Source organism: Pinus tabuliformis, chromosome 3_2, assembly GCF_031772625.1.
Source record: "Pinus tabuliformis cultivar Carrire ecotype Pingquan chromosome 3_2, CPIR1, whole genome shotgun sequence".
Classification (NCBI taxonomy): Eukaryota; Viridiplantae; Streptophyta; class Pinopsida; order Pinales; family Pinaceae; genus Pinus; species Pinus tabuliformis.
In genome coordinates, this window is record NC_142302.1 from 290100540 (window position 1) to 290112539 (window position 12000).

At 38.0% G+C, this 12000-nt stretch overlaps 1 protein-coding gene across 11 annotated transcripts in view; it reads right to left on the reverse strand.

Annotated features, from left to right (window-relative positions):
* LOC149180745 (uncharacterized) overlaps positions 1-4674 on the reverse strand; it is a 45116-nt gene extending 40442 nt beyond the window's left edge. For 7 of the 11 annotated variants that reach the window (XM_089416267.1, XM_089416268.1, XM_089416270.1 and 4 more), the window contains exons 1-2: positions 3992-4668; positions 38-106 (exon numbers count right to left, since the gene is read on the reverse strand). In XM_089416267.1, coding sequence (XP_089272393.1) covers positions 38-106; positions 3992-4180 — 258 coding nt within the window. In that variant the 5' untranslated portion in view covers positions 4181-4668. Of the gene's footprint in view, positions 1-37; positions 107-3991 lie in introns of all 11 variants that reach the window. The other 4 variants (XM_089416273.1, XM_089416274.1, XM_089416271.1 and 1 more) reach the window with 1 other exon arrangement.
* Between the last annotated feature and the right edge of the window lie 7326 nt (positions 4675-12000).

Sequence of the window (12000 nt, forward strand, 5' to 3'; positions counted from 1 at the left end):
GCAGAATTGGTCTTGAGAAAGCAGCGAAAATGAATACCTTGTACGCTTTTTTCCGCTGATGCATTTGCCCGGACAGACAGCAAATGGAAAGCCCTGATGCATTTTCCTGGACAGGCAGCAAATGTAAAGTCAAAAGAACTCAACCAGTAAAATTTGTTTGTTACTTGTATCAGTTTCCCATGAAGTCTACGACTGGCACATTATCAGTTTCCCATGAAAGCTACGACCGGCACATTCACTGAAATTCGATAAACTAGATCTGCGTCACTGAAATTCGATAAACTAGATCTACCGGGACTTGTTGCTTGCAACTCATCTTGTTAATATAACTTTTCTTTTGTGATCCTGGATTGTTGGGAGCATGACAAGAAGATTGATATGGTAGAGAACAAAATAGAAATAAGAAATAAGAATAATTTCATTAATATAACCCACTTTTGTCTGATAATGACGTGAGGTGAATTTTAGGAAAAAAAGTGAGGGACAGTTGCTTTTATTTTAATGTTCTATCTAATTTTAAATGAGATACTTGGTTTTCAAAGTGGGACAATTTCTTAATTTTAGTGAAAATTTTATTTTAATATTCCATCTAATTTTAAATGAGATATTTGGTTTTAGCCAGAGCTGTTTTATTCTTTTTGCACATAGCAGTGGCAATAGTAATTTTCTTCCCTTTTTTAAATACTACATATGCACATATTGTTAAAAATTTCAGATCAATGTTGGAAGACTTTTTACAAAATGTAAATAGGTAACGAAAATGAGATCAGAATTTGTTCCTCGAATCTGAAAAAATAACGGTCAGAATATAATATATAAAACAATTTAGATGAATCATTACCACCAAAATGTCCAGCATTGAATGCCACCAAGGAAGGGGTTCCATTTAAATGTCATACAAGTAACGGTTGCAATAAACAGTGTCTTCCTGTGTTTCCAAAAGTGATAGAATAACTGACGCTACATTTCAACTGACATTCATAATTGTTCCACCTGATAGACCATAGAAAATCTCTTCTGTTCGAGGGCATTCTAAGGAGTGGACGATATAAGAGAGGGAAATAATACAATATAATTCCTCTTTCACAATAAGCAGGATAATTTGTTCTCTAGCCCACCATTTTGGCGATATTGGCTACATATGGAATAATTTACAAGTATTTACAAACCAAACTTTTTGAACATGCATTTAGATGTTTTAAGACCTTAACAGTTTGACAAATCCAAACAGTGTGATACAAGAAGCCTATACATGTGATGACACAGTACAAGAATATAGCAGAAGCTTTTCGCTAAGGAAAATTCTTATGAATCCATACCATGAGAATCTATAACATCCTTCCTGCCTGAACTTCGAAATTCTAATCACAAATCTTTGATGACCAAAGCACATCTACATTATTCTTCCCTTTTCCAGATCATACTAAAAACACATCATGATGCCAGAACGATTCCATACAAGACTCAGAAAACAACGACAGATTTCACAGAAGGCACTTCTTAAGAAAGAGTCAAGGATCATGTAAAGATTCTAAATTTTTCTTCTCCTTTTTATTTCATTTGTGTTCCTCTTACAAACGATTTTTGTTTTTACCAAACAGCAATGGTGTTATTTGTGGAAAGAAAGTTCCTCTCGTCAACTTCTTGCATTTTATTTTTTCAAACAGCAATGGTATTTGTGGAAGGAAAGTTCCGCTGGTCAGCTTCTTGCATTTAAACCAAAATGGTTGGCAATAAAGTGCAGGCCTTGAATAACTTTCATGTGTGTTAAACATATAGGTTGCTTGATATCTTTTTTAAAATCATCCCACTGGAACTCCATCCAACACCTGGTGGAAAATGGTTTCCAACGATTTTTCTCATCTCAATGTTCTCTGGGAAGTGAACCATTGGCATTATAAAGTTATCTATACAAAAATATTACATTCATTGTTACCATATTCTTTTCCAGAATAGCAGATTGTTAAAAAATGGAAGCTTGATTATACTTCAAAATCATTCTGCGTGACTTGAGAACTAGACCTAATTGAAATGGCGTGGTAAAGAAACAATGTTGAGGACAGGATAAGTACTGAAAAATCCTATTGCCTTGTTAGAATTGTGGATAATGAGTTGTCCCTCAGATGAGGGAAGAGGTAGAGGTAAACTTCATGTAAACCATGACTAGAAAGCTATGGCCAAGATGTTCTTAATCCTTTTAAGAGTTATCCAAGGCTCTAGAAGTTGATGAAGGTACTTCTATAGCCTTGGTAATGATAACAACTTACAAACGAGGTTGTGGATTCATGTCCTTTGGAACAAGTTGGCTATGAAGCATTTTCTATTAGTGGCCATTGTACAGAAATTGCACACCAGGACAATGGTGTATGGAAGCATATCGACCTAGCTACAACAATAAAATTTCCATATCTTATTAAAAAAATTGTACATTTGAGAATTCAGATGAATTAGTATACCATTATTTCTTTTCTTTATTTTGTCCTTGAGTGTCGCCTTCATTTTACATGAACGCCCATTATTCCTGATCATTGGAACAAAATGTTTGGATTGGGCATAGAAAAGAATATTTCTTCGTTCTTTGCTCTCGAAGTTGGCATTTTTGGTATACATCATCCCCATATTTTTATGTAATTTTAAAACAACTCCCTTCATTTCCATGTTTCTTTGAGTTTTGGTTTAAGATTATGCAAGAACGTTTGAAACCAGGTTTGGAAATCAAACCTTGATATTTGTGATTTACTTTTTTTTCTGACATAGAGTGTTAAGGAAAATCAATTTATTTGAGAATTCTGTTACATTAGCTATTATTTATAATAATAATAATAATAATTATCTAATTTTAAGGTCATGGCCAAGCCAGACATCAAATTGGTGTACGACACAACCAAAGTAAACACCAACAAATGGATGTATGAGACCCCCTATTTGTGAGACAAGGGATCCACCTCCCCCAGCGATTTGACCACTAAAGTCTACAGGACAGCACATTCTCTACCCCTGGATTTGAACTTGGGAGCTCTTAGGAGGAAACACAAGCTCTTAACCTTTAAGCCCACTCAAGCTATATAAAAATGGAACATCATATGCAAGCCAATAACAAGATATAGTTGATTGGAAAGTGATATGGTAACATTAAGCATCTACTTCTTGTTGTGATCCCTTGCATTCTAGTTTCTCTCCCTTTGATGTATAGTGTTTTGGTCGGCAAGCTTGAGTTTTCTTGGCATATGTTTTTTTGGGTTAGGTATTTCCTTGTTTGACAGTATTGAAATTTGGTGTGTACTTAAGTTTCTTGCGGTTACCAATAGTGTTGCAACTTTTAATCTTTGGACAGTAATGTTAAGGTGCAATGCACTGATTTTTGCAATAATAATTGTTTAGTTTTACTGTTTAGTGGCCTTTGCCTGCACCTCTCAAGTCCCTTGGCTTTTTCCCTCTTGAGCTTCTTACCAAGCTATGTTTCATCTAAACCATGCTGCTACTAGAAACGTGCGCAAATAATGTTATAATTGAAGATATGTGCAGTATGTGGCGACAGAAACTGTTTTACCATGTGATGGCAATTCTCCACCGATGGATGCCACTTGATGATTTATTACCTATTAAATGATAAACAACATTTGCTTGTCAGCGGGGATGTAAAAGAGCGCTATTACAATTTCTTGTTTGCTGCATTGACAGTATGCGGCCGCTAGAAACTAGGCCAGTTATTGTTTAGATCTTTTGCTGGGCCAGGGTCAATATTTAGGTTAGCCATAGTTCAGATCGTCTTTTGGGTCTCTTCTATCTGTTATGCTTCTTCTATCGGTTGGCTCTCAGGGGTTTTACACTGATTCTCGCCTTTGTATAAATTGATATCTTATGCTCGCTGATATAGCAATCAAAATAACTTTCAATATAGCAAAACCTGAATAATTGGGCAACAAATTTCATTCATTCAGTAACAACCGAAAATAAATAGATATTGAAATGGGCTGTAAATTTTTCTTACCTGGAGACTGTCGCTTGGTGAGGGATGAAAATTATGGCCGCTTCCAGTACCTCCCATTCCCGAAAATTTGTTGTTGTCCCATTTTTGCCCTATTCTAAGCCATGCACTCACTCCCCATATTTGAGGATGTCTGCCCGATGGACCAATAGCCAGGTCCATGAAATCCCCAGGACTAATGCACCTGCGCATTGTGATTTCTATTACTGCGATGAGTATTTGCTACTAGCCCCCTGTTGCGGTTGCCCTCCTCCTCCCATAGGAAAAAACATCACTGGATACTTCGAACTAGACGGGGTCCCGGGAACAACGGCTTACGACTAAATCTAATAATTTGTTGGTCTTTGCATACCCACTCCAGCTTAACAAGCCAGGTAAAGCTCAGGATTGAAAGAAAATATATTTAGTAAAAACCCTAACGCCTAGAGTTTGACAGTGAAATTGTGGACAAATCCCGCTAAATAAAGATCGACAGATAGAGGAGAAGGAGGCTAGCTCAAAGCTATGGCCGAATCCCAAAGACTTGAACAAATTTCCATAGTAATGAAGCTTCAATGTACCCGATTGAGAAAAGTCGAGTAAGCGATCTATAGAGGCCTTTGATTTTATTTTCGTGGTTTCTTTAAGATTTTGTAATTTTCGCAGATGAAAAGATATTAAGCGTTCACCTGCTGCAATTATAACGCTTTCGTTCAAAGTTCATCCGAGCAATTAATTTAATTTTTTTATAGTTTAATGTTATTAAAAATCTATCCTTCACGGGTTGGATGACTATGGTGATATTTATACCTAGGGTCATTCTCTCTCGGGCCTTTTGGAAAAGGGTATTGTGCTGGAATTAATAAGGCTTTGGTTTAAAGTTTATCTGAGCAATTGATTTTTATTTATTTATTTTTATAGTTTAATATTATTAAAAATCTACCCTTCATGGGTTGGATGATTATGGTGATATTTTTACTCATGGTCATTTTCTCTCCGATCTTTTGGAAAAGGAAGATCGAAAAAAGGTATTGTTGTGTGTTGCAGGTATTATATATATATATATATAATTGATTAAGTAATATGAAAATTAAAAATTAAAAAATAAATAAATAAAAGTTTGGAATATTTCACAAATCTCGAAGGAGGGTATATCTCACCATGTGCATGTTATTTTTAATAAGGTTTTATAGTCTTTTTATATGTGTATTGAATCAATTTTAATATGAGCAAGACAAGAAACAATACATTGTATTGAAAGGGATATGGTTTGTTTAAGTGGATAAAGTTTGAGAAAGGGATTATGGGAGAGCACAGCAAGTTCACCATGATGTCGTGTAATCCTAATAAGTTATTGGTTTTTCAACTTGACATTTCAAAAGAAAAGAAGCAATTAGAGAATGGTGGTTGGAAAGTCGTTGCACTGAACATCGAGCTATAGAATGAGAGGTGGAGTGGGCCATTGAAAAATGATAAAGAATATCTACCACTTGCATTTGTTTTGATCCATGTTATTACATAATTGTTTGATTGTATGATTCTACTACTCAATGTTGTGTGTGTTTATATAGTGCTTGTTTTTTTACACTCTAATCTTTATTAAAGTTATTAAATAGTTATAAAACTTTGTATTGATGTTTATCAATATGGCTCATTTTTCTTATCTATGTGTGTGTGTGTGTAATATGTTGTTTCCTAATCAACACCAAAGCATAAATTTGTTGTCACTCAAGCTAAGAACTTTGTACATCATTATATATGTCAACTTTGTGCATCCATGACGAGCGACAAGGACTAACTTGTACTAGTGGGAATAGAATATTGGTGAGAGAATATCACCACCCTCACTTCTCCAATGATCGAGGCCCATTTACTATGTGTATATATTATATATATTAATAGTTAAAGAAACAACTATAATAATAAAAAAAGATAAAAAGAATTATATGTATTAACACCTAAGTTGTTTTAGTGCATGCACCATAATTCATATGCTAGAGTTGAGCTCCACACTTGTGTTTAATCATAGGTCTCTACTTGACCACGATGACAAATCATCATGCCAACAATCAAGACTTATTAGTGCCCAGAATGCATTGGGTTAACCCACACATGTGCCACATCATCTGATTTATTCTCACTAAGTTAATAATGGTCCTAATCCAAAATCGTTATTCAAAATTGACTTGATTGCTAGGTGTCTTCCTCCTATGCTAGTTGATGCATGGGCCAATATCCCCTATTATATGGTTGCGTCGATATTCCCCAACCTCATTCTAGTTCATGGGATTGAAGTTGTAAGTACCATGACAAATAGAAAGATGATAATGAGCCTAGACAAATGCACTAAGAAATAAATCCTAGAGCATTCAGAGTGTATTGTCGCATTAAAAATTCCTCTACATGTTTCACTATATAAGTAGATATGTCCCTCCAAAGTTGATCCTAATTCATGGAATAAAGTTGTAATCAACCTTAATCATAATGCTTAACCTCAATTGTTAAGAATCACCTTGGACAAGGTACCCTAAGTAACTATGTGAAACAAATCGTTAAGCTACAGAGAAAAGACTTAACACAATATATAGATTGAGTTTTATTCCTAGCCTATATAGTTCTCAACAAAAATGTGATTTTACATCAAATATAGATGCTCGATTTTACAACTTGGTTTGAACATCATCTGTTGTTTGGTTACATGGGTGGCATTTTATAACATGAAAAAATTGTGTTTCATTCAAAAGATTCTTTTTTACCATAACTATTTCATCCCCCAAAACTAGGGCTTCCTTTCTCTTTGTCCTCGATAAATATATCAAACATGAGTTCAAATAAATCTAGACAACTAGTGTGCACAATTTATTGGGTTTGCCTACAAAATATACTTTACTTGTGAAATAAAGCAACAAAAGTATTAAATTATGACAAAAAATTTCTTTCAATAATAACTTTACATTAATAAAAAATAAAATTGAATGAATAGTACATACTACAAAATAAAAATCTCAACAAGGATTGTTAAAAAAGGCAAATATGAAGAGAGAGAAACATGGAAAGTGGCCAAACAAAGATGGAAGGTACACTTATGTGAGTAGCCTAAAGAATATGTTAGATCTAATATGACCTAATGACCTCAAATATATCTAAGAACCCTAACCTTCTTACTCTCCCCCTCTCTCCCACTCTTTCCCACTCTCTAGCTCTCCCTCTCCCTCTCTCCTTCTCCCTTCCTCCCTCTCTCCTTCTCCCTTCCTCCCTCTCTATCTCTTCCTTTGCTTCTCTCTTTATCTCCTACTCTTTCATGCTCGGTCTCTCTTTCTATCTTTATCTCTCTCCCTCCCTCTATACATATCCTTATCCCTCTCACTCCCTCTTTATATCTCTCTATCCAGAGTTATTTTAGTACATGCACCATAATTCATACACTAGCATTGAGCTCCACAATTGTGTTTAAGCATAGATCTCTACTTAACCATGATGACAAATCATCACACCATAATCAAGACTTATTAGTGCCCACAATGCATTGGGTTAACCCACACATTTCCCACATCATCTAATTTATTCTCACTAAGCTAATAATGGTCACAAGTCAAAACCATTATTCAAAATTGACCTAATCGCTAGGTATCTTCCTCCTATGCTAACCACGTTGTGGGTCAATATCCCCTATATATGGCTCAATTGATATCCCCTATCCTCATGCTAGTTCTTGGGCTCAAAGTTGTGAGTACCACGATGAATAGAAAGATTGTATTGAGCATAGATAAATGCATTAAGCAATAAATCCTAATGCATTGGGATTATATTGTTTGGGATTAAGGATTTCTCTTTGCATTTCATTATAGAAGCAGATATGTCCCTTCAAAGTTGCTTGAGTGTCTACTAAAAGAGGACCCAAAGTTTATCCTAATTCATGGAACAAGGTAGCAATCAACCTTAAGCACAAATGCTTAAGGTCAATTGTTAGGAATTACCTTGGACAATATAACCTAAGTAACTATGTCGGCATCCATCAAACCAAGATGCATTCTATCGAGATGCATCGTCAACCTCCATCCACTTCCCTCTCAAGCAAGTTCAAGCACTCTTTAACTCTCTTTTCAAAGCCCTTTTCATCTTTCCATCACAATACTTGTTCATGATCGATATCTTGTCCATATTTAGCTTTGGACAAAATTTATCACCCAATTAGGGTTGTATTCTCAAACAACCTGACTTGTTGACAATGCCTTGTGATGCGACACAATCTTGGCTTGGTGGAGCTATCACCCTCCCAGGTACCCCCTTCAAAGGGTCTTGGGTCCGGTTCAGACAAAATGAGATTCAACCACCCTACAAATGGCTCTCGAACAATATTCAAATGGACATGACAAACAAATTTTATACCACATCAGCCTTCACATGAACTGACAATTCCACCCATCCACCATGGATCCAACATCTTTGAAACCACACAAAGGTGAAGCCCCTGTGAGGGAGTATGTCCGGATTTAAGCAGGAACATAACAAATTATAGAGATAACCATAAATACAGAGATGCAGCATAAATAATACTTCACTTCATTAATGTAAAACACTAAAATAAGCTTACAAACAGAATGGAAATAAGACTAGCTCGGGCGATGGTAGCTTATCTCTGAGAAGAGATGTGGCGACTACATGCCTCTGAACTGTGTTACAATGAGGCTCAAAGGCCTATTTACTATTGAGAAACAATGGAAAACCCTAAACATCCAAAAACCCAACCCTAGGAGATGAAGTGCCAAACTATGGGCCCCGTTTTGGGTAAATTGGTACACCAACTTCCCAGGGTCATAACTTTGGCATATGATCTTCATTTGAAACACACTATACCTCATTAGAAATATCTATCCGAGGACTACAACTTTTGAATGACCAATATCATTTAAAAACCCATGTTGGTCCCAGTTTTCCCAAAAAACATTGTTTAGGGCCTCAAAACGGCTCCGAAAGTCGAGGACCCGAAAAAACTGCCAAAAATAGTAAATTGTGCTACAAATAAGGAAACTGAAAGAAACAACGGTGGGGGTCCAAGTGGAATAGGCGGGTGGCCACCAATATCCACCTGGATCATTCCTCCCCCCCAGGAAACAATGGTCCCTATTGCGTTGAGTTCCTCCATGAGATGGGGAAACTTCTGCTGAACTTGGTCCCTAGTGAGTTGTTCTGCAATCTCTGGTGTGTCTAGTAATGGTGGGAAGCATGGTCGAGGGTAGTCCACATTGAGAATTCGATGCAAGACAAGGAATGGGAGAATGATGTGCTCCAAAGCATGGTTTCCCACAGCCTTGGTAATGGTATAAGGACCATATCGAAGTGGTCTGAGCTTTCGATGGGCTCTTGTAAGGCATTCTTTCTGCATATGCAACCAGACTTTGTCGCCCACTTGAAACTTGTGTGGCACCCGATGTTGATCATGTCGCTTCTTGTACTTGGCATTTTCCAGAATGGAGTGGCGATATATCAGCCTTTTGGGTAGAGGTGCTTTAAGAGTCAAATCAAACGAATGCTTGACCTGATAGTGCAACGGTACCCTACGGGTGAGGAGAAGATGTCCATGAATTATTTCATGACTGTACGCACCTGATTCTGTTGCATGTAGGAGCCCTTCCCGAGGGCCATGGATGTGGCTACGATCTTCCCCTTACTTTTGAGAGCGAACCAGAAATAAAATAAATTTCCTAGTCTGGGAGATGATCTTGCTACATTTCTTAGCAAAGGTCAAAGAGTTGGTGATAAGTGGGGCTACCTCCGGTATCTTGTATAACGAATTACCCAAAGAAATAATCATAGTGCGAGGTCTAGACTCATTTACAGCATGTCACTTCCATAAGTATGGTTGTCCTAATAATACAGCACAAATGTCAAGAGGTGCAACATCACACAATACCTCATCTGTGAAGGACTTGATGCTGTAGGGAAGGTGGCACTTCTGGCAGACTCGAAGATCTCGTCCTTGGTGAAGCCACCCAATGTTGTATGACTATGGGTGTGGTATGGTTGGCAGGCCCAGTCGCTTCACGACCTCTGTTGAAATGAGGTTCTTTGGCTCCACTATCGACAATGAATTGCAGCAACAAATGCTTCACCCACATCTATGAGTGGAAGAGACGCTCCCTCTCCTCTGGATCTTCGGGCTCATTCTTCTGGATCTTGGCAGTGGCAACAGTGGCGCTGGGCTCCGCATCAATAATTTGCTTCCCTTTGTCATTCCTCTTGTCGGGTTCTGACTCAAGGTCGGAGCATGCATATGATTCTGAATCCTTCAACTCGGCCACTAGTGACTGCTTGGCCCGACACTCACTTGTGTTGTGAGTGGGGCTCTTATGGAACTCACACCACTTTCCTATGTCCTTTAACTTCGAGGTGGTGTTCTTTTCTTGCAGCTCCAACAGGTTGTCTTAGGTCACCCTGCCTTGGCTTTGTCCTTGGTTCTGCGGTTTGGGGAGGCCTTTCCCTTGCTTCAAATTCACAGATCCAAAGTCTCGCTTCTTCTGTTTAAACTTCTGCTCGATCTTGACAACGTATCAGTACGTCGTTCCAAGCGAGGAGATGTCCAGGAACTCCATCTTGTCCTGGATGTACCTGTGTAGGTAGTTGCGGTATTTGAGTACCAAATGCCACTCAGAATCCTTGATACCCAACTTCGTGCGAAGGGTATGAAAAACATTGGTAAATTTTAGCACATCTTGGTCCTTTCCCTGCCGCACCGTGGTCCACTTTATGTATTTATCCTCATAGCTTCCGACAGGGTAGTACTGCTCCTTGATGGCATCCCGGAATGAGTTCCAAGTGGGTGCGGCTGAAAACAGTGAGGCTGTACTTTCATCCTTCTGCTCGCAGTAGGTTTCCCACTAGTCCTTGACGTGGGGGGTGACTTTGAGAAGTGCAAAAGTGATCTTTTCTCGACTGGAAAAATCATGAACAAAAAAATATCCTTCTAGCCGATTTAACCATTTATCTACGGCATCCGCATCTATCTCACCCTCAAATATTGGAATATCAAAATTAATTTGTACCTTAAAGGGTGTAGCGCTTCCAGAGTAGCTACTGGAAGTAGATACGTCGCCCCTGGGTAGTCGCTGAAGGATCTGGGCAAAGTTGTCCATCATCGCGTTCCTTTGTCGCTCGAGGGCTTCTTCGAGCAAGATTTTGATAGGATCTCCTACCCCCTAATCTTTTTTTTCATCTACCATGGGAGGCCGTCGGGATTTGTGAGGCTGGTCTTGCAAAGGTTCGACCAGTTCAAGACCTAACTCCTTATATCCCGACCTCGTTGGGGACATGCAAAGAAAAACAAAGAAATAACAGACCACTTTGATACCACTGATCCAGATTTAAATAGGAACGCAACAAATTATAGAGATAACCATAAATATGGAGATGCAACAAAAATAATACTTCATTTCATTAATGTAAAATACTGAAATATGCTTACAAATAGAATGGAAATAAGACTAGCTTGGGCGATAGTAGCTTATCTATGAGAAGAGATGTGGCGGCTACATGCCTCTGAATTGTGTTACAATGAGGCTCAAAGGCCTATTTATTATTGAGAAACAATGGAAAACCCTAAACATCCAAAAACCTAACCCTAGGAGATGAAGCGCCAAACTATGGGCCCCGTTTGGGTAAATTGCTACACCAACTTCCCGGGGTCGTAACTTTGGCATATGATCTTTGTTTGATGTGCACAATACATCATTAGAAACATCTATTTGAGGACTACAAGTATTTGAATAACCAGCATCAATCACTGGCCCATGTTGGTCCCAATTTTCCCAAAAAACATCGTTTAGGGCCTCAAAACGACTCTGGAAGTTCAGGACCCGGAAAACTGCAAAAAATAGTAAATTGTGCTACAAATAAGGAAACTGAAAAACTGAAAGAAACAATGGTGGGAGTCCAAGTGGAATAGGCAAGTGGCCACCAATAGCCACCTAGATCAGAGTCACATTGTTCCCTCAAACGATTTTTTCATTCAAAGTTCGTCCCATCATTGTGTGCTT